Source organism: Carcharodon carcharias, chromosome 1 (genome assembly GCF_017639515.1).
Source record: "Carcharodon carcharias isolate sCarCar2 chromosome 1, sCarCar2.pri, whole genome shotgun sequence".
NCBI classification, from domain to species: Eukaryota; Metazoa; Chordata; class Chondrichthyes; order Lamniformes; family Lamnidae; genus Carcharodon; species Carcharodon carcharias.
The window spans coordinates 224,438,773-224,466,548 of NC_054467.1; the positions used below are offsets into that span (position 1 = coordinate 224,438,773).

Sequence of the window (27,776 nt, forward strand, 5' to 3'; positions counted from 1 at the left end):
TAATTATCTGTACAAACCCCACCCACAGAATCACAGTGCAGAAGATGCCCTTCGGCCCATCGAGTCTGCAACGATACGTGAGAAACACCTGACCTGCCTACCTAATCCCATTTACCAGCACTTGGCCCATAGCCTTGAATGTTATGACGTGCCAAGTGCTCATCCAGGTACTGTTTAAAGGACCCGCCTCCACCACCCTCCCAGGCAGTGCATTCCAGACCGTCACTACCCTCTGGGTAAAAAAGTTTTTCCTCATATCCCCAGCTAAACCTCCTACCCCTCACCTTGAACCTATGTCCCCTCGAGACTGACCCTTCAACTAAGGGGAACAGCTGCTCCCTATCCACCCTGTCCATGCCCCTCATAATCTTGTACGCCTCGATCAGGTCACCCCTCAGTCTTCTCTGCTCCAACAAAAACAACCCAAGTCTATCCAACCTCTCTTCATAACTTAAATGTTTCATCCCAGACAACATCCTGGTGAATCTCCTCTGCACCCCCTCCAATGCAATCACATGAAAGAACAAAGAAAAGTACAGCACAGGAACAGGCCCTTCAGCCCTCCGAGCCTGGGCTGATCATATTGCCCGTCAACTAAAACATTTTGCACTTCCCTCTATTCCCGTCTTATTCATGTATTTGTCAAGCTGCCTCTTAAACACCACTATCGTACCTGCTTCCACCACCACCTCTGGCAGCGAATTCCAGACACTCTGCGTAAAAAAAACTTGCCCCTCGTATCTCCTCTATAGCTTTCTTCTCTCACCTTAAATCTATGTCCCCTAGTAATTGACTCTTCCACCCTGGGAAAAAGCTTCTGACTATCTACTCTGTCCATGCCACTCGTAATTTTGTAAACTTCTATCAAGTCGCCCCTCAATCTCCGTTACTCTAGTGAGAACAATCCGAGTTTCTCCAACCTCTCCTCATAGCTAATAACCTCTAGACCAGGCAGCATCCTGGTAAACCTCCTCTGCACCCTCTCTAATGCCTCCATATCCTTCTGGTAATGTGGCGATCAGAACTATACACAGTACTCCAGTTGTGGCCTCACCAAGGTTCTATACAACTCCAACATGACCTCCCTACTTTTGTAATCTATGCCTCGATTGATAAAGGCAGGTGTCCCATATGCCTTTTTCACCACCTCACTAACATGCCCCTCTGCCTTCAGAGATCGATGGACACACACGCCAAGGTCCCTTTGTTCCTCAGAACTTTCTGGTGTCATGCCATTCATTGAATACTTCCTTGTTAAGTTACTCCTTTCAGAGTGTATCACCTCACACTTTTCAGAGTTAAATTCCATTTGCCAATTATCTGCCCATTTGACCATCCCATCTATATTTTCCTGTAGCCCAAGGCACACACCCTCACTGTTAAGTACCCAGCCAATCTTTGTGTCATCTGCGGACTTACTAATCCAACCCCCACATAGTCATCTATGTCGTTTATATAAATGACAAATAAAAGGGGACCAAGCACAAATCCCTGTGGTACGCCACTGGACACTGGCTTCCAGTCACTAAAACATCCTTCTGTCTTCACCCTCTGCCTCCTATAGCTAAGCCAATTTGAATCCACCTTCTCAAATTACCCTGTATCCCATGTGCATTTGCCTTCTTTATAAGTCTCCCATGTGGGACATTACATCTGAACTATCAACTAATTTGCATTTTTATTTCATTCAACTTGATGGTTAAGAATGCTACCAACTATATTAAGTTGAAAGTTGCATTCAAGCCCCGTGCTGGGACTTGAGCGCATAATAGGCTGAACCTAGGGTACAGTTTTGGGAGAGTACTGAATTGTCAATGGTACTGTCTTCTGGGCAAAGCATTAATCAGAGGCTCCAACTGCCTATTCTAGATCGTTAAAAAAGACAGCAAAGTTTCATGGTAGGCTTTGAAGAGCAGTGAACTTTTCTGAGGTCTTGGTCAAGTTCAGACAACATCACCAAAGTAGTCAATCAACTATTGCTATTTATAATACTCTGAAGACATGGGTCACCATGGCAACTGGTGGAATTTATATTCAAGTTAAGAAAAATTGGAATTAAACAATGGTTTCATGGTCACTATTACTAAGATTATTGTCGTTGTCGCCAAAAATGAACAATCTTTAGGGAAGGAAATCTGCTGTCCATGGTGCCATACAAAAGTTACGGTGCAAAATGAGGCCATTTAGCGCATTGTGTCTGCGCCGGCCATTAAAAGAGAATAAAGATGCTAGCCACTCATTTTTAATTCCACTTTCCAGCACCAGCTCCATAGCATTGCAGGTTACAGCATTTTGTTATTTGTTCATGAGATGTGGCTAGGCCAGCATTTTTTACCCATCCCTAATTGCCATTGTTCAGAGGGCATTTAAGAGTCAACCACATTGCTGTGGGGCTGGAGTTGCATGTAGCCAGACCAGGTAAGGACAGCAGTTTTCCTTCCCTGTAGGACATTAGTACACCAGATGGGTTTTTACAACCATCTGCATTGGCTTCGTGGTTGTCATCAGACTGGTGTAGCTACATCCACAGTGCTGTTGGGAAGGGAGTTCCAGGGTTTTGACCCAGTGACATTGAAAGAACGGCAGTATAGTTCCAAGCCAGGATGGAGTGAATAACTTGGGAGCTTCCAGGTGGTGGTGTTCCCACCTATCTGCTGCCCTTGTCCTTCTAGATTGTAGTAGTCGTGGTTTAGTAAGTCACGATCTTCCTCTAACAAAACCATGCTGACCATCCCTGATCAATTCATGCCACCTTAAGTGACAGTTTATTCTGTCTCTCAGAATTGATTCCAAAAATTTGCCCACCCCAAAGTTGGACTGACCAACCTATAATTTTATGGTCCAACCCTCGCATCCTTTTTTAATATTGTTACAACGCTTGCAGACCTCCAATCCCTTGGTACCCCACATGTATCTAGTGAGGATTGGAAAATGATCCTCAGAGTATCCGCTATTTCCTCACTGGCTTCCTTTTAACAATCTGGGACAAAATCCAGGCTCTGGTGATTTATCTACCTTCAGGACTGTCTGTCCCTCCGCTGTTTCCCCTCTCATGCTCATTGTATCTAATATTTCACACTCCTCTTTAACTAGAATGTCTGCATCATCCCTCTCCTTAGTGAAGACAGAGACAAAGTACTTATTGAGAACTCTGCTCACATCTTCAGCATCAACGCACAAGTTACCATGTATATCTCTGACCAGCCCTACCCTTTCCTTAGTTATTCCCTTGCTCTTAATGTACTGCTGAAACCTTTTTGGGTTTTCTTTGATTTTGCCTGCCAGTGTTTTTTCGTATCCTCTTTGTTTTTCTAATTTCCTTTTTTACTTCACCCCTGTACTTTGTATATTACTTCAAGCTTTCTACGGTACTAAGCTTTTTGTGACTGTCATAAACTTTCATTTTCTGCATTATCCTGCCCTGTATGTTTCTGGATAACTAGGGGGCTCTAGATTTGGTAGTACCACCCTTTTACTTTATGGGTACATGTCTACACTCTACCCGTTGTATCTCGCTTTTGAATATCTCCCACTGACTTGACACCATTTTCCCTTCTAGCAGCTGTATCCAGTCCACTTTTGCCAGTTCGCCCCTCGGCTTTGTAAAATTTGACTTCCTCCCAATTTAGAACTTCTACTCCTGTTTTATCTTGGTCCTTTTCCATTATGATGCTAAATCTGGTAAAAGCAGGGAAAGTCCCAAGATATTCTATAAGTATATCAATGGGAAGAGGATAATCAGGGAAAGAGTAGGGCCCATAAGGGACCAAGGGGGCAGTCTATGGGTGGAGCCAGAGGACATCGCTAGAGTGTTGAATGAATACTTCATGTCCATCTTCACCCAAGAGAATGAGGATGAAGGTATCAAATTCGGGGAGAAAGACTGCGAGGTTCTTAAGCAAATTGATATAGGGAGTGACTAGGTGTTGGTAGGCTTAAAAGTGGATAAATCTCCAGGTCCGGATGACTTGTGTCCCAGACTGCTGAGGGAGGCAAGGGAGGAGATTGCAGGGGCTCTGACCCAAATTTTTAATTCCTCTCTGGCCACGGGGGAGGTGCCAGACTACTGGAGAACAGCTAACGTGGCTCCGCTATTTAAGAAGGGTTGTAGAGATAAGCCGGGGAACTACAGGCCAGTGAGTCTCACATCAGTGGTAGGGAAACTATTGGAGAAATTTCTGAAGGAGAGTATCTATCTCCACTTGGAGAGGCAAGGTTTGATCAGGGCTAATCAACATGGCTTTGTCAGAGGAAGGTCCTGCCTAACAAATTTGATTGAATTTTTTGAGGAGGTGACCAGGTATGTAGACGAGGGTAGTGCAGTTGATGTAGTTTATATGGATTTCAGCAAAGCCTTTGACAAGGTCCCACATGGGAGACTTATAAAGAAAAGGCAAAGGCATATGGGATATAGGGTAATTTGATAAAGTGGATTCAAAATTGGCTTATTTGTAGGAGACAGGGTGATGACAGAAGAATGCTTTAGTGACTGGAAGCCATTGTCCAGTGGCATACCACAGGGATCTGTGCTGGGTCCCCTATTATTTGTTATTTATATAAACGACATAGATGACTATGTAGGGGGTAGGATTAGTAGGTTTGCGGATGACTCAAAGATTGCCCAGGTGGTTAACAGTGAGATTGAGTGTCTTGGGCTACAGGAAGATATGATGGTCAAATAGGCAGATAATTGGCAGATGGAATTTAACCCTGAAAAGTGAGAGGTGATACACTTTGGAAGGAGTAATTTGACAAGGAAGTATTCAATGAACGGCATGGCACTAGGAAGTTGAGGAACAAAGGGACCTTGGCGTGTGTATCCATCGATCTCTGAAGGCGGATCGGCATATTAGTGGGGTGGTGAAAAAGGCATATGGGACACTTGCCTTTATCAATCGAGGCATTGATTACAAAAGTAGGGAGGTCATGTTGGAGTTGTATAGAACCTTGGTGAGGCCACAGCTGGAGTACTGTGTGCAGTTCTGGTTGCCACATTATAGGAAGGATGTGATTGCACTGGAAGGGGTGCAGAGGAGATTCACCAGGATGTTGCCTGGGATGAACCATTTAAGTTATGAAGAGAGGTTGGATAGACTTGGGTTGTTTTCGTTGGAGCAGAGAAGACTGAGGGGCGACCTGATCGAGGTGCACAAGATTATGAGGGGCATGGACAGGGTGGATAGGGAGCAGCTGTTCCCCTTAGTTGAAGGGTCAGTCACAAGGGGACATAAGTTCAAGGTGAGGGGCAGGCGGCTTAGGGGGGATGTGAGAAAAAACTTTTTCACCCAGAGGGTAGTGACGGTCTTGAATGCACTGCCTGGGAGGGTGGTGGAGGCGGGTTACCTCACATCCTTTAAAAAGTACCTGGATGAGCACTTGGTACGTCATAACATTCAAGGCTATGGGCCAAGTGCTAATAAATGGGATTAGGTAGGTAGGTCAAGTGTTTCTCACATGTCTGTGCAGACTCGAAGGGCTTTTTCTGCACTGGTTCTGTGGATCTAACTATTATGGTCACTATCTCCAAAATGGCCTCTCAGTGTTACTTCATCCACTTGCCCAGCTTCATTTGGTAAGACTAAATCTAGAATCGTGTCCCCCTCATTAGCTTCTTACATGCTGGCTGAAAAGCTCTCTTGAATGTCGTTCAAGAATTTTGTGCCTTCTGTGCCCTTCATACGGTGCATATCCCAATTGATATTAGAGTAATTGAAGACCCTGACTATTACTGCCCTGTTGTTTTTGCACTGAGAAATTTGCCTACGTATTTGCTCTTCTAACTCCCTTCCACTATTTGGGGCTGTATTGTAAACTCCTAGCAATGTGGCTGTTTTTTATTTCTGAGCTCAAATCCAAATGGCCTCATTTTGGTCCTTCATTTAGTATATCACCATTTCCCACAGCTATAATTATTTATTTAGACCCCACCCTTTTTATCTTCCTCTATCCTGCCTGAAAACTCTCTTCAGGAATGTTGAGTTGCCATTTTTGCCCCTCTTTAAGCCAAGTTTCTGTTAGTGATATGCTGCGATGCACCTATCTGTGCCTTCAGCTCATTGGCTTTATTTGCTATACTCCTTGCATTTACAACTTTTAACACTGCCAAATTCCTGTGCTGTACACTTTTTTTTAACCTGTGCTGCTTCTGTCTTTCAGAGTCACTCACTAGTTCTCCATCTCCCATTCCCTGCTCTGAATTTGTCCTCAGGTTCCCAGATCCCTGCCAATCTATTTAAACCTCCAGTCCTATTAGCACTCACAAATCTCCGTGATGATATTTGTCTCAGTCCTGTTCAGGTGTAGACGGCCTGCCTTGTACAAACCCCAACCTTCCCCAGAACTGACCCTGATGCCTCAGAAATCTGATGCCCTCCCTACTACACCAGCATTACAGCCACTCATTCAATCACTCAATTCTCCTATTCCTTTATTCACTTGCATGTGGGACTGGGAGTGGTCCTGAAATTACTGCTTTAGAGGTCTTGCTTTTCAATCTCCTTCCTAGCTCCCTGAAATATGTTTTCAGGACCTCATCCACTTTCTTACCTAAGTCATTGGTACCAACATGGACTGCAACCTCTGGCTGAACACCCTCCCCCAGAAGAATACCCTATAGCCACTCCATGACATCCTTGACTCTGGCACCAGAGAGGCAATATACCTTCATGTCTACGACGCAGAAACCCCTGTCTGATCCCCTAACTAATGAATCCCCTGTCACCACTGCTCTTCCCCTGTTTTTCCTCCCCTCTTAGAGAGCAGAGCTGCCTCTGGCGCCACAAATTGGGGAGGCGATGGCATAGTGGTATTGTCACTAGACTAGTAATCCAGAGACCCAGGGTATTGCTTTGGGCACCCGGGATGGTGAAATTTGAACTTGATAAAAATCTGGAATTAAAAGTCTAATAACCATGAAACCATTGTCAATTGTTGTAAAAGCTCATTGATGGAGGGAAATCTGGTGTCCTTACCTGGTCTGGCCTACATGTGACTCCAGACCCACAGCAATGTGGCTGCCTGAAATGGCCTAGTAAGCCACTCAGTTGTATCAAACCACTACAAGGTCTCAAAAAAGAATGAAACCGGACGGTCCATATGGCATCAACCTAGGCACCGGAAACGACAATGGCAACCTCAGTCTGGTCAACCTGGCAAAGTCCTCCTTACGAACATCTGGGGGCCAGTGCCAAAAGTGGGAGAGTTGTCTCACAGACTAGTCAAGCTACAGCCTGACATAGCCTCTCAGAATTATGTCTTAGAGATAATGTCCCAGACACCACTGTCACTGGGCATGTTCTGTCCCACCAGCAGGACAGACCCAGCAGAGGTGGTGGCACAGTGGTATACACTCAGGAGGGAGTTGCCCTGGGAGCCTTCAGCATCAACTCTGGATCCCATGAAGTCTGATGGCACTGTGGGCAAAGAAACCTCCTACTGATTACCACGTACCACCCTCCCTCAGCTGGTGAATCAGTGCTCCCCCATGTTGAACACCACTTGGAGGAAGCACTGAGGGTAGCAAGGGTGCAGAATGTACTCTGGGTGGGAGACTTCAATGTCCATCACCAAGTGTAGCTTGGTAGATTCAGCTGGCCGAGTCTTAAATGTCATAGCTGCTAGACTGGGTCTGCAGCATGTGGTGAGAGAATAAACGAGGGGAAAAGCATACATGACCTCATCCTCACCAACCGGCCTGCCGCAGGTGCATCTGTCTGACAGTATCGGCAGGAGTGAACACAGCACAGTTGTTGTAGCGATGAAGTCGCGCCTTCACATTGAGGAGACCCTCCATCGTGTGGTGTGGCACTACCATCGTGCTAAATGGGATAGATTTCAAACAGATCTAGCAACTTGACTGGGCATCGATGAGACGCTGTGGGCCACCAGCAGCAGCAGAATTGTACATGAACACAATCTGTAAGCTCATGGCCTGGCATATCCCCCACTCTACCTTCAAGATGGGATCAACCCTGGTTCAATTAACAGTCCAGGAGAGCATGCCAAGAGCAGCACCAGGCTTACCTAAAAATGAGGTGTCAACCTGGTGAAGCTATAACACAGGACTACTTGCCTGATAAGCAGCAAGTGATAGACAGAGCTAAGCAATCCCACAACCAATGGATCATAACAAAATGTAAGAAATAGGAGTAGGTCATTCGGCTGCTCAAGCCTGCCCCGCCATTCAATAAGATCATGGCTGATCTGCCCAAGGCCTTGACTCCTTTCGTGTCAGCTCCTCATAGCCCTCAACTCCTTGATATTTCAAAAATCTATTTACCCTCTCTTTAAATACTCTGATCTAGCCTCCACAACTCTCTGGGGTAGAGAATGCCAGACATTCAATACCCTCTGAGAGAAGAAATTCATTCACATCTCAGTTTTAAATGAGTGTCCCCTTATTCTGTGTCTATGTCCCCTAGTTCCAAGATTTCCCCCACTAGTGGAAACATCTCCTCAACATCCACAGAAAGGGGTGGCAGAAAGTAGGAAACTATAGACCGGTTAGTTTAACGTCTGTTGTTGGAATCCATTATTAAGGAAGTAGTAATCGGGCATTTGGAAAGTCACAATGCAATCCATCAGAGTCAGCATGGCTTTATGAAGAGTAAATCGTGTTTGACTAATTTGCTAGAGTTCTTTGAAGATGTGACAAGCAAAGTGGATAATGGAGATCCTGTAGATGTAGTATATCTGGACTTCCAGAAGGCCTTTGATAAGATGCCGCACAAAAGATTAATACACAAGATAAGGTCACACAGAGTTAGGGGTAATATATTAGCTTGGATAGAGGATTGGCTAACCAAAGAAAGCAGAGAGTTGGGATTAACGGGTCTTTTTCTGGATGGCAAGCAGTAACTAGTGGGATGCCACAGGGTTCGGTCCTTGGGCCCCCAACTATTTAGAATCTATATTAATGACTTGGATTCAGGGATAGAAGGTACTACACCTAACTTTGCAGATGACACCAAAATGGATGGGAAAATAAGTTACAATGAAGAAATAAGAAATTTACAAATGGATATGGCAGGTTAGGCGAATGGGCCAAAATTTGGCAAATGGAGTTTAACGTGGATAAGTGTGAGGTTATCCATTTTGGTCAGAAGAATAAAAAGACGACTTATTATTTAAATGGAGAGAAACTTCAGAATGCTTCAGCGTAGAGGGATCTGGGTGTCCTCGTGCATGAATCGCTGAAAGCTAGTATGCAGGTACAGCAGGTAATATGGAAGGCAAATGGAATTTTATGGTATTTATTGCTAAAGGAATAGAGTATAAAAATAGGGAAGTGTTGTTGCATCTGTACAAGGCATTGGTGAGACCGCACCTGGAGTACTGTGCACAGTTTTGGTTTCCTTACTTGAGGAAGGATGTAGTTGCACTGGAGGTGGTTCAGAGGAGGTTCACTAGATTGATTTCAGAGATGCAGGGCTTGTCTTATGAGGAGAGATTGAGCAGTTTAGGCGTATACTCGCTAGAGTTTAGAAGAATGAGAGGAGAACTAATTGAGATATATAAGATGCTAAAGGGAATAGACAAAGTAGTCGTGGAGTGGATGTTTCTCCTTGAGGCATTCTAGAATGAGAGGCCATAGTTTTAGGCTGGTAGATTTAAATCAGAGTTGAGGAGGAATTACTTTTCTCAAAGGGTCGTGAATCTGTGGAATTCACTAACTCAGTGCAGTGGATTCTGGGACGCTGAATAAATTTGTGGAGATAGACAGATTTTTAATTAGTAATGGGTTGAAAGGTTATGGGGAGAGGGAGGGAAATTGGAGTTGAAGCTGAAATGAGATCAGCCATGATCGCATTGAATGGCGGGGCAGGCTCGAGGGGCTGAATTGCCTGCTCCTAGTTCTTATGTTCTTATTACTCCCAGTACCATGAGCTCCTATTTTGTGCAATAACCTTTTATCTGGAAATCCAAATACACTACATCTACCGGTTTCCCTTTATCAACTCTGCTTGTTATATCCTCAAAGAACTCTTGCAAATTTATCAAACATGATTTCCTTTTCACAAAACCATGTGAATTCTGTTTAATTGCATTATGCTTTACTTGATGCCCTGCTATTTCTTCCTTATTAATGGACTCTGGCATTTTCCCAATGACAGATGTTAGGCTAACTGGCCTATATTTTCCTGATTTTTATCCCCCTCTTTCTTGGATATTAGCAGTTTTCCAATCTGCTGGGACCCTCCTGGAATCCAGTGAGCTCTAGAATATTCCGACCAATGCCTCCACTATCTCTGCAGCCACTTCCTTTAAAACCCTTGGATGTAGGCCATCAGGTCCTGGCAACTTGTCTGTCTTAGTCCCATTAATTTGTCAACCACTTTGTCCCTTTTGATAGCAACTGTTCGAAGATCTTTCCTCCCATTAACTCCTTGCTTATCTGATATCTTTGGGGCGCTTACCGTGAAGATTGATGCAAAATATTGGTTTAATTTTCTGCCTTTTTCCTGCTGCCCGTTATTGATGGCCCACATTGAAGTAAATAAATATGATTTGACAGCAAAGACGGATACATGGCTGCAGGATGATAAAGATTGGGTCCTTAATATTGAAGGGTACATAACAGTCAAGAAGAATAGGAAGCAATTAAAGGTGGAGGGGTAGCACTGTTAACCAAAGAGGGCGTTGGTGCAATAGTTAGAGATGATCTTGGTTCAGGAGATCAGGATGTAGAATTGGTTTGGGTGGAGATGAGGAATAGGGGGGAAAAAGTCATTAGTTGGGGTGTTCTCAGGTCCCCTAATAGTAGGACAAAGTATTCAAGAGAAAATATTGTGTGCAATAATCATGGGTAATTTTAATGTACACACAAACTGGAAAAATCAGATTGGCAGTAGTGGCCTGGGTGAGGAGTTCTTAGAATGCTTTCGAGAGAGTTTCTTCAAGCATCATATTCTGGAACCAACCAGAGAGCAGGTTATGTTAGACTTGGTATTGTGTAACGTGACACGATTAATTAATGACCGAGTAAAGGCACCCCAAGGTAGCAGCAACCACAATATGATTGAATTTTACATCAATTTGAAAGCCAGAAGAGTGGGTCTCAGACTAGTATCTTAAACTTAAATAAGGGCAACTATGTAGGCATGAAAGCTGAACTAGCTGAAGTGAATTGGGAAACTAGGCTAGAGGGTAGATCAATAGAGAAGCAGTAGCAGACATTTAAGGGGATATTTCTGAGTATTCAGAATAAGTAGATTCTTACTATAAAGAAAAATTCTAAGGGGTGGACCCACCCTCGGTTAACTAAAGATGTTGAGGAAAAAGCATACAATGACACAAAGATGAGTGGCAGGACAGATGGTTGGACAGGATATAAAGATGGGCAGGGAATGACTAAAAGGTTAATCAGGAGAAAAAAATTAGAGCATGAGAGGAAGGTAGCTAGAAATGTAAAAATGGATAGCAAGAGTTACTACAGATACTTAAAAAGAGAAAGAGTAAGTAAAGTGAGTGTTGGTCCTCTAGAGAGTGACAGCAGGGAGTTAATAATAGATAAAAAGGAAATGGCAGAAGAAATGAACAAATATTTTGCTTGTGTTCACTATAGAGGATACAAAAAACATTCCAGTAACAGCTGCAAATCAGGAGGTGAATGGGGTAAAAGGAACTTGGTGAAATTGAAATCACTAGGGAAACGGTACTGAGCAAATTGATGGAGCTGCAGGTTGGCAAGTCTCTGGGTCCCAATGGACTACATCCTAGGGTCTTAAAAGAGGTGGCTAATGATGCACTGGTTTTAATGTTCCAAAATTTGCTACATTCTGCAAAGGTTCGATCAGATTGGAAAGTAGTAAATATAAGCCCCTTTATTCAAGAAGGGATGGAGGTAGAAAACAGGAAACTATAAACCAGTTAGCTTGACTTCTGTCATTGGCAAATTATTAGAATCGATCATTTGGGAGGTTATAGCTGGGCACTTAGAGCTCAAGGCAATAGGGAAGAGTCAGCATGGTTATGTGAAAGGAAAATCATGTTTGACCAATTTATTGGATTTCTTTGAAGGAGTAACGTGCACTGTGGATAAAGGGGAGCCTGTAGATGTACTGTACTTGGATTTCCAGAAGATATTTGATAAGGTGCCTCATCAAAGATTATTACAGAAAATAAAAGTGCACGGTGTAGTGAGTAATGTATTAGCATGGATAGAAGATTGGCTGGCTGGCAGAAAGCAGAGAGCATGCATGAATGGGTCTTTTGTGATTGGCAGGATGTGACGAGTGGAGTCTGTATTGGGGCCTCAACTTTTTACAATTTACATCAATGATTTAAATGAGGGGAGTGAAGACATGGTAGCTAAATTTGAGGATGACACAAAGATAGGTAGGAAAGTGTGTTGTGAAGAGGACATAGGTTGCAGATGGATGTAGATAGGTTGAGTGAATGGGCAAAGATCTGGCAAATGGAGTTTAGTGTGGGAAAATTTAAAGTTCATTTTGGCAGGAAGAACAAAAAAAAAGCAAAGTATTACTTAAATGGAGAATGGCTGCATAATTCTGAGGTGCAGAGGGATGTAGGTGTTCTAGTGCATGAGTCACAAAACATTAGTATGCAGGTACAGCAAGTAATTAAGATGGCTGATGGAATGCTATCCTTTATTATGACAGGGATTGAACATAAAAGTAAGGATGTTATGCTTCAGTTATACAGGGCATTGGTGAGACCGCACCTTGAATTCTGTGTGCAGTTTTGGTCTCCTTAAGGAAGAATGTAAATGCATCAGAGGCAGTTCATACTAGGTTGATACCTGGAATGACTGGGTTGTCTTATGAGGAAAGTTTGGACAGACTGGGCTTGTTTCCCCTGAAGTTTAGAAGCGTGAGGGGTGATTTGATTGAAATATACCAGATCCTGAACGGCCTTGACAAGGTAGATGTCGAAAGGATGTTTCCTCTTGTGGGTGAGTCCAGAACTTGGGGGCACTTTTAACATGAGGGGTCACTCTTTCAGGACAGAAACGAGGAGAAATATTTTTCTGAGAGTTGTGTGACTTTGGATTTCTCTGCCTCAAAAGGTCGTGGAGGCAGGATCATGGAATATTTTTAAGGCAGAGGTAGGTAGACCCTTGTTAGGCAAAGGAATCAAAGGTGATTGGGGTTAGATGGGAATGTGGAAATCGAAACACAAGATTAACCATGACCTTATTGAATGGCGGAGCAGGCTTGACGGGCCGAATGGTCTACTCCTATTTCTTACGTTATCAATTCTCCAGTCTCATCCTCCAACGGTCCAGGCTCACTTTAGCTACTCTTTTTTTTATCTACCCATAGAAGTTCTTGCTGCTTGTTTTTATATTTCTTGCCAATTTACTTTGATAATTCATTTTCTCCCTCCTTTATTAGCTTTTTAATCATCTGTTGCTCGTTCTTAAAACATTTCCAATCCTCTGGCCTACCACTACTTTTCGCAGCTTTGTATGCCTTTGTATTGGTTGGATACTCTCCTTGACTACCTTTTGTTAACCACAAGTGGTTTATCCTTCTCAGGGTCCTCCTTTTTTGACTGGGATACATGCTGAGCATTATGAAATATCTGCATAAATGTTTGCCACTGCTCATCCACTGACCTTCCCCTTAGTCTATTTTCCCAGCCCACTTTAGACAACTCTTTCTTTATACCTCTGTAATTGTCCTTATTTAAGTTGAGGACGTTGGTTTGAGACCCGAATTGCTCACCCTGAAACTGAATTTGAAATTCTACTATGTTGTGATCACTAACCCCTAGAGGATCCTTATCTACCATATCCCTTATTAATCCCACCTCTACTAGATCAAAAATAGCCTATTCCCAGTTAGGTTCTGCAGCGTATTGCTCTAAGAAACAATCCCTGATGCACTCTTCAAAATCTGTCTTCCATTTTACCCCTGCCAATCTGATTTGTCCAGTCAATATGCAGATTAAAATCACCCATGACAATTGTAGCACCCTTTTTACATGCCTCCATTATTTCCCGATTTATATTTTGTCCTGCATGCACCCTGTCCTTACCTGGTCTGATCCACAGCTTTCTGGTAGACTCTTAGCTGCCCTCTGAAATGACCTAGCAAGCCACTCAGTTGTATCAAACTATTACAAAGTCTAAAAGGAATGAAACTGGATGGAGCACCTGACATTGTCCTAGGCCAGCTCTGTCGACTCTGCAAAGTTCTCTTTACTAACTTGGGGTGGGGTTTGTGTGAAAATTGGGAGTGTTATCCTACAGGCTAGTTAAGCAACAGCCTGACACAGTCATACTCACCGAATCATACCTTTTGAGACCATGTCCCAGACACCACAATCAGCATCCCTGTGTATGTTCTATCCCACCAGCAGGACAGACCACCAGAAGTGCTGGCACATTGGTATGCAGTCAGGAAGGAGTTGTCCTGGGAGTCGTCTACATGAATTCTGGACACCATGAAGTCTCACAGCATCGGGTCAAATGTGGGCAAGGAAACCACCTGCAGATTAACACCTAGCCCCCCCCCCCCCCTCCCAAGCTGATAAAAATCAATAGGAAGAAGCACTGAGGGTGGGGGGGACTTGAATGCCCATCACCAAGAGTGTCCCGGTAGCACCACAACTGACCAAGTTGGCCGAATCCTGAAGTACATAGCTGTTAGACCAGGCTTACGGTGGTGAGGGAACCATCAAGGGGGAAAAATCGACTTGACCTCGTCCTCAACAGTTTATCTGTTGCAGATGCGCCTGTCCATAACAGTATTGGGAGGAGTGACCACTGCATAGTTTTTCTGGAGAAAATACCCTGTCTTCAAATTGAGGGCACCCTCTGCCGTGTCATGTGGTGTTGCCAACGTGCTAGATGGGATACATTTCCAAAGATCTAGCAAAAACTGAGCATCCATGAGGTGCTAAGGGCCATCAGCAGCAGAATTGTATTCGACATCAGTTTGTAATCTCGTCCCGGCATATCCCCCATTCTGCCTTTCCATCAAGCTGGGGGATCAACCCTGGTTCCAAGAGTGCAGGAAGGAATGCTGGAAGACGTACCAGGCATACTAAAAGTGTGGTATCAGCCTGATGAATCTACAACACATGCCAAACAGCATGCAATAGACATGGCAAAGCAATCCACAACCAAAGAATCATATCTAAGTTCTGCAGTCCTGCCACATCCAGTTGTGAATGGTGGGTGGGCAATTAAACAACTCAGTGGAGAAGGCGGCTCCACAAATATCCCACCATTGCATGATGAGAGGGCCCAGTACATGTGTGCAAAAGGCCAGCCAAACCATTTGCAATCATCTTAGACAGAAGTGCAGATTGGCTGATCCATCTTGACTTCCTCCTGAGGTCCCCCACACCTTCAGCCAATTAGGCTTATTCCCGGTTACATCAAGAAATGGCTGTAGGCTCTGGATACAGCAAAAGCTATGCGCCCTGACAATGTGTGTACTTGCACACGAACAGGGGAGAAACCTCATTCTGGGTGAGATACAGTCACGGTGAGTGTGGGTATTGGCAATTTGGTGCACAGTGGGAATTCAGTGCAGAGGGGAAGAGGTGATCTTAGCATTTTTTCTTTGCTATCCAACTTCTTAAATCTTCATAGAGTGGTCTTGCCCTTCTGCAGCAGTAGAGGCTACAAGGGAAAGGAATGACTGGTAAGTAGTGGGTAAGTATTTTCTACTTTTATCGCTTATAGTTTAAGGTCTTTTTGTGGTTTATAGTTTGTATAGTCTGTAGTAACAAGGATCAAGAAAGAAGAGCCCTAGAGTAATTGATTTAAAAGTTTTAATTAAAGGGATAAGTCATGGCAGGAGAGCTCAAAGCTGTGGTGTGCTCCTTGTGCTCCATGTGGGAAGCCAGGAACATTTCCAGTGCCCGGGACCAGCACGTGTGCAAGAAGTGTGTCCAGCTGTAGCTCCTGGGAGCTCGGGTTTCAGAGTTGGAACGGTGGCTGGGGACACTGTGGAGCATCCGTGAGTCTGAGAGCATTGTTGATAGTACGTTTAGAGAGGTGATCACACTGCAGATGAAGGGATTTGAGGGAAGGGAATGGGTGATCACCAGGCAGTCCTAGAGAAACAGGCTGGTAGTTCAGGAGTCCCCTGGGGCCCCGCTCACAAATTAGTATTCCATTTTGGAGGCACATGAGGCCGCTGGTTCCTCCAGGGAGTGCAGGCAGAGCCAAGCTTCTGGCACCACAAGCAGCCTGTCTGTACAAGAGGGGAGGAAGAGCAATAGTAATAGGGGATTCTATAGTCAGGGGAACAGATAGGTGCAACTGGCCTTCAATGTGACTCCAGGATGGTGTATTGCCTCCCTGGTGCCAGGGTCCGGGATGTCACTGAATGGCTGCAGGGCATCCTGAAGTGGGTGGGTGATAAGGCAGAGGCCAAGGTACATGTTGGTACCAATGACATAGGTAGAAAGAGGGATGAGGTCTTGCATCAAGAATTCAGGGAGGTAGGCAGTAGACTAAAAAGCAAGACCTCTCGGGTTGTAATCTCGGGATTACTCCCAGTGCCACATGCTAGCGCTCAGAAATAGGAGAATAGCGCAGATGAATATGTGGCTTCAGAGTTGGTGCAGGAGGGAGGGTTTTCAATTCCTGGGTCACTGGGACCGTTTCTGAGGAAGGTGGGACCTGTACAAGTGGGACAGTCTACATCTGAACCAGAACAGGACTAACGTCCTTGTGGGCGGGTTTGCTAGTGCTGTTGGGAGGAGTTTAAACTAATTCGGCAGGAGGAGAGGGGACAATGTTAGCAGAATAGGGACACATCATACTACAGTAAAACAATCAAGTCAGGGGGAGTACAGCTGCATTAAGTTTCAATGGAGGAAGGCCAGGCTGGATGGCCTCTACTTTAATGTCTGGAGTATTACAGGTAAAACAGATGAGTTAAAGGTGAGGATTGACACGTGGAATAGTGATATAGTAGCCATCACTGAGACGTGGTTGAGGGAGGGACAGGATTGGCAGCTCAACATTCTGGGATATAGAATCTTCAGGCGTGACGAGATGGGGTAAGAAAGGAGGAGGCATTGCATTATTAGCTAAGGAGTCAGTTACTGTAGTAAGGAGAGATGATATCTTGGAGGGGGCATCGAATGAAGCTTTGTGGGTAGAGCTTAGGAATAAAAAAGGGGCAGCCACATTGTTAGGTGTTTATTATAGACCCCAGATAGTCAGCGGGAAATTAAGCAAATATGTGCACAATTTGTGGAGGTGTGTAAAAACAATAACAATAGGGTAATTATATTAGGTTATTTCAACTTTCCCAGCATTAATTGGGATAGACATGGTGTTAAGGGCTTGGATGGAGTGGATTTCTTGAAATGTGTACAAGAGAACTATTTAGGTCAGTATGTAGAGGGTCCAACAACGGGCGGCGCAGTGCAGGACCTAATTCTGGGGAATGAAGCCGGACAGGTGGCTGAGGTGGTGGTGGGGGAGCATTTTGGTGATAGCGACCACAACATGGTACAATTCAAGCTTGTTATGGACAAAGTAATAGACAAGTTGCAAAAAAAATGTTTTGGATTTGGGGAGAGTGGATTTTAGTAAAATAAGGCAGGATCTTCCCAAGGTAGACTGGGAACAGCCACTTGTGGGGAAATCTACAGAGGAGCAGTGGGGGGGCGTTCAAAAAGGAAATGGGGAGGGTACAGGCTCAACATGTTCCCTGTAGGGTGATAGGAAGGAGTAACAAGCCCAGAGAACCATGGATGACCAGAGATGTTCAGGATACGATGAGAAGGAAAAGAGAGGCTTTTAGCAGGTACAAGAGAAGCAAATCAACGGAGGCAATGGTGGAGTACAGAAAGTGCAGGGTGGAGTTTAAGAATGCAATTAGGAGAGCAAAAAAGGATTATGAGAAAGCTCTGGCTGGTAAAAGTAGGGAAAATCCCAAGATATTCTAAAAGTATATCAATGGGAAAAGGATAACCAGGGAAAGAGTAGGGCCCATTAGGGACCAAGGGCGCAATCTATGGGTGGAGCCAGATGACATCGGCAGAGTGTTGAACAAATACTTTGCATCTGTCTTCAGCCAAGAGAATGAGGATGAAGGTATCGAACTCTGGGAGAAAGACTGTGAGGTTTTTAAGTAAATTGATATAGGGAGTGACAAGGTATTGGAGGTGTTGGCAGGCTTAAAAGTGGACAAATCTCCAGGTCCGGATGATTTATGTCCCAGACTGCTGAGGGAGGTAAGGGAGGAGATCACAGAGGCTCTGACCCAAATTTTTAATTCCTTCTGGCCACAGGGGAGGTGCCAGAGGACTGGAGAACAGCTATTGTGGTTCCGCTATTTAAGAAGGGTTGTAGAGATAAGCCAGGGAAGTACAGGCCAGTGAGTCTCACATCAGCAGTAGGGAAATTATTGGAGAAAATTCTGAAGGAGAGAATCTATCTCCACTTGGAGAGGCAAGGTTTGATCAGGGATAGTCAGCATGGCTTTGTCAGACGGAGGTCATGCCTAATAAGTTTGATTGAATTTTTTGAGGAGGTGACCAAGTGTGTAGATGAGGGTAGTGCAGTTGATGTAGTTTGTATGGATTTCAGCAAAGCCTTTTTCAAGGTCCCACATGGGAGACTTATAAAGAAGGCAAATGCACATGGGATACAGGATAATTTGATAAGGTGGATTCTCCTAGTTGTAGGAGACACAGGGTGATGACAGAAGGCTGCTTTAATGACTGGAAGCCAGTGGCATACCACAGGGATCTGTACTGGGTCCCCTATTATTCGTCATTTATATAAACGATGTAGGTGCTTATGTAGGGGGTAGGATTAGTAAGTTTGCGGACAACACAAAGATTGCCCGGGTGGTCCATAGATCTCTGAAGGCGGAGGGGCATGTTTGTGGGGTGGTAAGAAAGGCATATGGACACATGCCTTTATCAATCAAGGCATAGATTATAAAAGTAGGGAGGTCATGTTAGAGTTGTACAGAACCTTGGTGAGGCCACAGCTGGAGTACTGTGTGCAGTTCTGGTCGCCACATTATAGGAAGGATGTGATTGCACTGGAAGGGGTGCAGAGGAGCTTCACCAGGTTGTTGAAAACAAAAACAAAAATACCTGGAAAAACTCAGCAGGTCTGGCAGCATCTGTTGAGTCATACGGTCTTGAAACGTTAACTGTGTTCCTCTCCGCAGATGCTGCCGGACCTGCTGAGTTTTTCCAGGTAATTTTGTTTTTGTTTTGGATTTCCAGCATCTGCAGTTTTTTGCTTTCTCCAGGATGTTGCCTGGGATGACACATTTAAGTTATGAAGAGATGTTGGATCGACTTGGGTTGCTTTCGTTGGAGCAGATCAGACTGAGGGGCGACCTGATCGAGGTGTACAAGATTGAGGGGCGTGGATAGGGAGCCGCTGTTCCCCTTAGTTGAAGGGTCAGTCACAAGAGGACATAAGTTCCAGGTGAGGGGCAGGAGGCTTAGGGGGGATGTGAGGAAAAACCTTTATACCCAGAGGTTGGTGATAGACTGGAATGCACTGCCTGGTAGGGTGGTGGAGGCGGGTTGCCTCACATCATTTAAAAAGTACCAGGATGAGCAATTGGAACGTCATAACACTCAAGGCTATGGGCCAAGTGCTGTAAAAGGGAATAGGTAGATAGATCAGGTGTTTCTCATGTGTTGGTGCAGAGTGATTCTGTGAATATCTCGGCAGTAGTACTCAAGACTTGTGCTCCAGAACTCACCACACCAGTAACAAAGCTGTTACTGTATTACTGTACTGCTTACAGCACTGGCATCTATCTGGCAAGCTGGAATGCTGCCCAGGAATGTCTTGTCCACAAAAATCCAAGCTGGCTGATTACCAGCCCATCAATCGACTGTTGATTATCAGCAAAGCAGTGGAAGGGGGTCGTCAGCAGTGCTATCAAGTGGTACTGACACAGCAATGATCTGCTCATTGACACTCAGCTCCTGACCTCAGTACAGCCTTGGTTCAAACATTGACATAAGAGTTGAACTGCAGATGTTACGTGAGGGTAACTGCCCTTGACATCAAGGCAGCATTTGATCAAGTGTGGTATCAAGGAGCCAATGGCAGTTGGGCAGAAAACTTTCCACTGGTTGGAGTCATACCTAGTACAAAGGAAGATGGTTGTGTTTGTTGGCGATAATTGATCTCAGTCCCAGAACATGGTTGCAGGAGTTCCTCAGAGTAGTGTCCAGGTCCCAACCATCTTCTGTTGCTTCATCAATGACCTTCTCTCCATCATAAAGTCAGAATTGGGGATGTGCGCTGATGTGTTCAGCAGTATTCATGACTCCTAAGATAATGAAGCAATCCATGTCCATATGCAGCAAGACCTGGATAACTTTCAGGCTTGGGCTGCTATGTGGCATGAATGTCACTTGCTATTTAAGTGCCAGGCAATGACCATTTCCCCTTGACATTCGATGTCGTTACCATTGCTGAATCCCCCACTATCATCATCCTGTGGGTTTCCAGAACCAGAAATTAAACTGGACCAGGTCAGAGACTGGGAATTCTGTAGCAAGTAACTCACCTCCTGACTACACGCCCAAGCCTGTCCACCACCTATAAGGCCCTTGTCAGGAGTATGATGGAATACTCTCCACTTCCCTGGATGAATGCAGCCCCAACAACACTCGAAGCCTGACACCATCCAGGACAAAGGAGCCCTCTCACGTGACACTTTAGCCACCATGGAGGCACAGTGGCAGCAACGCGTACCATCTACAAGCTGCACTGTATAACTCACTAAGGCTTCTTTGGCAGTCCGTGACCTCTACCACCTAGAAGGGCACCAGCTGCATGGGAACACCACCACCTGCACATTCTCCTCTTAATTCTCACACCATCCTGACTTCAAAATATATTGTTGTTGTTCACTGCAGCTGGGTCAAAATCCTGGAGCCCCTCCCTAACAGCATTGTGCATGTACCTACACCACATGGACTGCAGCAGTTCAATAAAGTGGCTCACCACTAGCACCTCCAGGGCATTTAGGGATGAGCAACAAATACTGGCCTAACCAGCGATGTCCACATCCTGTGAAAGAAAAAATAACTACACACAAGTGCAATAATAATCCCATTTGCTTACATAATGGTGACTCCACTTTGAAATGCTGTGGGGTGTTTGAGAGATAGAAGGGTCTACATAAATATAAACAATATGATACCAATCTGTTTACAGTAACTATCCACTTGCTGTTACAGAATCCTTAATTGTTTGTATTCCACCTGTTAGATTAGTGAACTTGCTTCATTATTTCCTTGTGTAAACAATAGTGAAATAAAAGTTAGCTCTTGAAACACATTCATCAGAACAAAATTAAGAGGTCCATAGTTGATTTTACATGGATCCTTTTTCTTAGAAGTACCAAGTTATGATTCTGAATTTATCGACTCAAAATTCTTTGCTTTGTCTGTTTCAGATCTGCAACCTGTAACCTATTCAGAGCCAGCATTCTGGTGCTCAATAGCATATTATGAGTTAAACCAGAGAGTTGGTGAAACCTTTCATGCATCTCAGCCTTCATTAACTGTGGATGGATTTACAGACCCATCAAATTCAGAAAGATTCTGTCTGGGTTTGCTGTCCAACGTCAATAGAAATGCAACAGTTGAGATGACAAGACGACACATTGGTAAGTGTGATTTTTAATTAATTTACAAGATGTGGGTTTTGCTGGCAAGGTCAGCGTATATAGCCTATCCCTATTTTATGTTAAAATAGTAACTAGTGACTTGCTAAAGCATTTCAGAGGGTAGCTACCAGCTAATTGCTGTGGTCTGGAGTAACATAGACCAGGTAAGAACTGGAGATTTCTTTCCCTAAAGGACATTAGTGAACTAGATCAGTTTTATGGCAGCCCAGTGGTTTAATGGACACCATTACTGATGGTTAGCCTTTTATACCAAACTTTACATGTTTGGCTTGCTTTGTTCAAGAAAATTCAACTCACATCAAAAGGCCAAAACTGAATCAAAAAAAGGTAACAGATAAATAATAGAAACCCCTTTTTAGAAAAAGGATAGTAATTCTGGGCCATAAAAATACTTAATGCCAGTGGTATTTTCTTATCACACAGAATACCTCTGCCTCTTAAAGCAACTCCATCCTGCCATAATCCTACTCCGTAGTACTTCATTTGCACAATCCTTCATTTTTAATAAAAGCAAAAAACTGGATGCTGGAAATCCAAAACAAAAATAAAAATACCTGGAAAAACTCAGCAGGTCTGACAGCATCCGCGAAGAGGAATATGGTTAACGTTTCAAGTCCGTATGACTCTTCAACAGAACTAAGGAAAAATAGAAGAGAGGTGAAATATAAGCTGGTTTAAGGGCGGGAGGGAAAGGTAGAGCTAGATAAGAGGGCCAGTGATAGGTGGAGATTGCCAAAAGATGTCATAGACAAAGGGACAAAGAGGTGTTGACGGTGGTGATATTGTACTAATAGGTGACATTAAGGGTAGAAAGCAGGACAAGCAAGGTACAGATAGCCTTAGTGGGGGTGGGGTGGGGGTAAGGGTTCGAAATAGGCTAAAAGGTAGAGATAAAACAATGGATGGAAATACATTTAAAAATAATGGAAATAGGTGGGAAAAGAAAAATCTATATAAATTATTGAAAAAAGGGCAGGGGGGTGTGTCGTAAAGGGGCTGGGGATGGAGGAGAGAGTTCATGATTTAAAATTGTTGAACTCAATATTCAGTCCGGAAGGCTGTAAAGTGCCTAGTCGGAAGATGAGGTGCTGTTCCTCCAGTTTGCGTTGAGCTTCACTGGAACATTGCAGCAGGCCAAGGACGGATATGTGGGCATGAGAGCAGGGTGGTGTGTTGAAATGGCAAGCAACAGGGAGGTCTGGGTCATGCTTGCGCACAGACCAAAGGTGTTCCGCAAAGTGGTCACCCAGTCTGCGTTTGATCTCTCCAATGTAGAGGAAACCACATTGGGAGCAACGAATGCAGTAGACTAAATTGAGGGAAGTGCAAGTGGAATGCTGCTTCACCTGAAAGGAGTGCTTGGGCCCTTGGACATTGAGGTGAGGGGAAGTAAAGGGGCAGGTGTTGCACTGTCTGTGGTTGCATGGGAAGGAGCCATGGGAGGGATTTGAGGTGTAGGGGGTGATGGAGGAGTGGACCAGGGTGTCCCGGAGGGAACGATCCCTGCAGAATGCCGCCCGGGTGGGGTGAAGGGAAGATGTGTTTGGTGGTGCCATCATGCTGGAGTTGGTGGAAATGGCGGATGATGATTCTTTGAATGCGGAGACTGGTGCGGTAATAAGTGAAGACAAGGGGGACCTATCATGGTTCTGGGAGGGAGAGGAAGGTACGAGGGCGGATGCGCGGGAGATGGGCTGGACACGGTTGAAAGCCCTGTCAACCACCGTGGGTGGAAAACCTCAGTTAGGGAAGAAGGAAGACATGTCAGAGGAAATGTTTTTGAAAATGGCATCATCAGAACAGATGTGATGGAGGCGAAGGAACTGAGAGAATGGGATGGAGTCCTTACAGGAAGCGGGATGTGAGGAGCTGTAGTCAAGGTAGTGTGGGAGTTGGTAGGCTTGTAATGAATATTGGTGGACAGTCTATCACCAGAAATTGAGACAGAGAGGTCAAGGAAGGGAAGGGAAGTGTCAGTGATGGACCACGTGGAAATGGGAAGCAAAATTAATAAATTTTTCCAGGTCCAGTCGAGAGCATGAAGCAGCACCGAAGCAGTCATCAATGTACCTGAGAAAGAGTTGTGGGAGGGGGCTGGAGTAGGACTGGAACAAGGAATGTTCCACATACCCCATAAAGAGAGAAGCATAACAGGGGCCCATGCAGGTACCCAGAGCCACTCCTTTTATTTGGAGGAAGTGAGAAGAGTTTAAGGAGAAATTGTTCATTGAGAGAACAAGTTCAGCCAGAAGGAGGAGAGTAGTGGTGGATGGGGATTGTTTGGGCCTCTGCTCGAAGAAGCGGAGAGCCCTCAGACCATCCCAGTGGGGGATGAAGGTGTAGAGGTGAAGAGGAGGCGGTTGGGACCAGGAAACTGGAAACTATTGATGTGATGTAGAGTGTCAGAGGAATCGCGGATGGAGGTGGGAAGGGACTGGACAAGGGGAGAGAGAATGGAGCCAAGATAGCAAGAAATGAGTTCCGTGGGGCAGGAACAAGCTGACATGATCGGTCGGCCGGGACAGTCCTGTTTGCGGATTTTGGATAGGAGGTAGAAGCGGGCCGTCCGAGGTTGGGAGACTGAGGTTGGAAGCTGTGGAAGGAAGATCTTCAGAGGAGATGAGGTCAGTAACAGTCCTGGAAACAATGGCTTGATGTTCAGTGGTGGGGTCATGGTCCAGGGGGAGGTAGGAGAAAGTGTCTGTGAGTTGACGCTCAGCCTCTGCGAAGTAGAGGTCAGTGCACCAGTCAACAAGAGCACCACCCTTGTCAGCAGGTTTGATAATGTCAGGGTTGGACCTGAGAGATCGGAGTGCAGCAAGTTCAGAGAGAGACAAGTTAGAGTGGATGAGAGGAGCAGAGAAATTGAGACAACTGATGTCACGCTGACAGTTCTCAATGAAAAGATCAAGAGAAGGTACGAATCCAGAGGGAGGGGTCTAGGTGGAGGGAGAATATTGGAGGCAGGTAAAAGGATCCGTTGAACGGGGAGAAGACTCCTGCCCAAAGAAGTGAGCACGGAGACGAAGACGGCGGAAGAAGAATTCAGCATCGTGCCGAGCCCGAAATTCATTGAGATGAGGGCGTAAGGGTATGAAACTGAGTCCTTTGCTAAGCACTGAACGTTCAGCATCAGAGAGGGGAAGGTCCGGGGGCATGGTGAATACACGGCCGGGGCTGGGATTGGAAGCGGGATGGGGACAGAGGGACGGGCAGGGGTGGAGGGTCCTGGATGGGCATTGGTGTCGATGAGTTGTTGGACCTGAAAGAAAGAGACAAAGTTTCTTGTTGAGGCGTCGGATGAGATGAAGAATAAAATGAAACTGGGGGCAAGGGCAGCTTAGATTTAGGGACCAAGAAAAGGGGGATGTGCATGTGGAGGCTGGAGAAATAGCAGACGTGTTGAACGGGTACTTTGCAACTGTCTTTACAAAGGAAGAACTTGCTACCCACAAGCTAGAGAGGTGAGAGAGAAGGTAACTGGTACACTGGAACTTACTATTGAGGGGAAAGAGGTGTTGGAAAGGCTACCTTAAAATAGATAAGGTACCAGGGCCAGATGAGATGCATCCAAAGGTGCTGAGGGAAGAGAGGGTATATTTCTCCAGCCTCCACATGCAAGTCCTCTTTTTTTGGTCCCTAACTTTCTCTCTTACCATTTACAAGCTTATGGAAGACCTTGGGATTCCCTTTTGTTTGCTGCCAGCCTCTTTTCATGTTCTATCCTTGCTTTCCTTATTAGTTTCTTCACTTCCCCTCTGGTCCTCATATTCAGCCTGATTCTCCATTGTATTTTCTGCTTGACATCTGTTGTGCATGTACTTCTTCCTTTTCATCTTTATCTCTCTCATCATCCAGGGCGCTCTCTATTTATTTGTCCCACCTTTCCCCTTCAAGGGAATATACCTTGACACTGCCTGCAGTACTTTTTCTTTGAAGGTGGCCCATTTTTCAGGCGCTGTCTTTTCTGCCAACATTTGATTCTAACTCACTCGACTCAGATGCATTCTCAGCCCAACGAAGTTGGCTTTCCCCCAATTAATTATCCCTGCTCTGAATTGTTCTCTGTCCTTCTCCATGATTAACCTAAACTTTATGATACAATGGTCACTGTCCCCTAGAGGATCTTCCACTGATATTTGATCCACTTGGGCCAACTCATTCCCCAGAGCCAGGTCCAAAGTGCATGTCCCCTCATTGGGCTGGAAACCTACTACTGTAGAAAATTATTTTGAACACATTCCAGCAACTCATGCCCATCTCATCCTTTTGTAGCATTCCTATCCCGTCTATATTTGGATAACTGAAGTCCCCCATTATGATTACTCTATAACTCTTGCACCTTCCTGTAATTTATTTGCAAATTTGTTTCTCCACATCCCTTCCGCTACTTGGCCTATACAGTACACCAATCAATGTTATAGCATCTTTCCCATTCCTTCCCTTTAGTTGGAGATTCTGTCCTTGACCCCTCTGGAACACCCTCTCTCTCCAGTACTGTAATGCCACCTTTAACCAATATTGACACTCCCCCCTTTCTCCCTTTCCTGTCTCTCCTAAACACCTTGCACCCAAGAATATTTAATGCCCATTCCTGCCCTTCTTTGAGCCAGGTCTCTGTTATAGCAATAATATAATTCCATTTGTTAAATTGTGCCTGCAGTTCACCAATCTTCTTGGTCACACTCCGTGCTTTAACATACATGCACGCTAGCCCTGATTTAAGCCTTTTTACTTGCCTGCTTATTCTGACCCTTACTGTTGCCTACTCTAATTCTATCAAAGTCTCCAAGTATTCTATCTACCTTGATGCAACTTTCTAATATATCCTTATCAGTTGGTACTTCACTACTTCCCACTGCCAGTTTTTCTCCTCTGCACACTGAATTTCCCCTGCCAATCTAGTTTAAACCCTCTCCAATAGCAGTAATGAACTTTCCTACGAGGAAACTCGTCCTGTTACGTGTAACCCGTCCACCTTGTACAGGTCTCACCTGCCCCAGAAACAGTTTCAATGTCTCAGAAATCTAAAGCCCTCCCTCCTACTCTATTTCTCCGGCCACATGTTGAACTGCTCAATTTCCCTATTCTTATGTTCACTAGCACGTGACATTTGGAGTAATCCTGAGATTACTGCTCTTCAGGTCCTGCTTTATAATTCCCTTTTTAACCCCCTAAAATCTGCTTTACAGGACCTCATCCCTTTTCCTACCTGTGTCATTGGTTCCATTGTGGACCATGACCTCTGGCTGTTCACCCTCCTCCAAAAGAATGTCCTGCAGCCGCTCAGTGACATCCTTGACCCTGGCACCAGGGAGGCAATATACCATCCTGGAGTCATATCTGCAACAGCAGAACCACCTGCCTGCTCTCCAAACTATGGAATCCCCCACTACTATAGCACTTCCACTCTTTCCCCCCCTCCTGTGCAGCTGAACCACATGTGGTGCCACAGACTTGGCTCCTGCTACAGTCCGCTGAGGAACCATCTAACTCAATAGTACCCAAAATGGAAAAGTGGTTAGGGAGCGAGATAGCCTCAAGTGGTTCCTGCACTACCTGCCTGTTTCTCTTAGGTGCTCTGGCGGTCACCCATTCCCTCTCTGCCTATTAGCTGTGGTGTGATCACCACTCTACATAATCCTCAGCCTTGCAGATGCACCACAGTGACTCCAGCCACCGCTTGAGCTCCGCAACTCGGAGCTGAAGTTTCTTGCAGCTGGTGACACTTCTTGCAGATGTAGTCATCAAGGGCACTTCGTGCCTGCACAACTTCCCACATCCTGCAAGATGCACATTCCACATGTCTGACCTGCTCTAACATACTTTATATATAAAGCGTTTACTTCAGTATTTACCAATTTATTTTAATTATTATCTATGTAAACTCCAATTTACTGTGTTTATCTCAGTCTCACCCCTTGTGCTCTTTTAACTCTCTCTGGATCCACTCTCCAATTCAAAAACCACCACTACTGTTTCTTGTCACTCAGCCAGTTTCTTATCCATGTTGCTACTGTCCCTGTTAATCCATGAGCTCCAACTTTGATCACAAGCCTCTTGTGTGGCACTGTATCAAATGCCTTTTGGAATCCCTTGAACACCACATCAACCGTCTCTGTCACCTCATCAAAAAACTCAGTTAAACACCATTTGTCC

The 27,776-nt window shown here is 44.9% G+C and overlaps 1 protein-coding gene across 2 annotated transcripts in view; it reads left to right on the top strand.

Moving 5' to 3' along the window:
- smad2 (SMAD family member 2) overlaps nt 1-27,776 on the top strand; it is a 141,434-nt gene that overhangs the window by 95,256 nt on the left and 18,402 nt on the right. For both annotated transcript variants that reach the window (XM_041187112.1, XM_041187113.1), the window contains one exon: nt 21,384-21,596. In XM_041187112.1, coding sequence (XP_041043046.1) covers nt 21,384-21,596 — 213 coding nt within the window. The remainder of the gene's footprint in view (nt 1-21,383; nt 21,597-27,776) is intronic.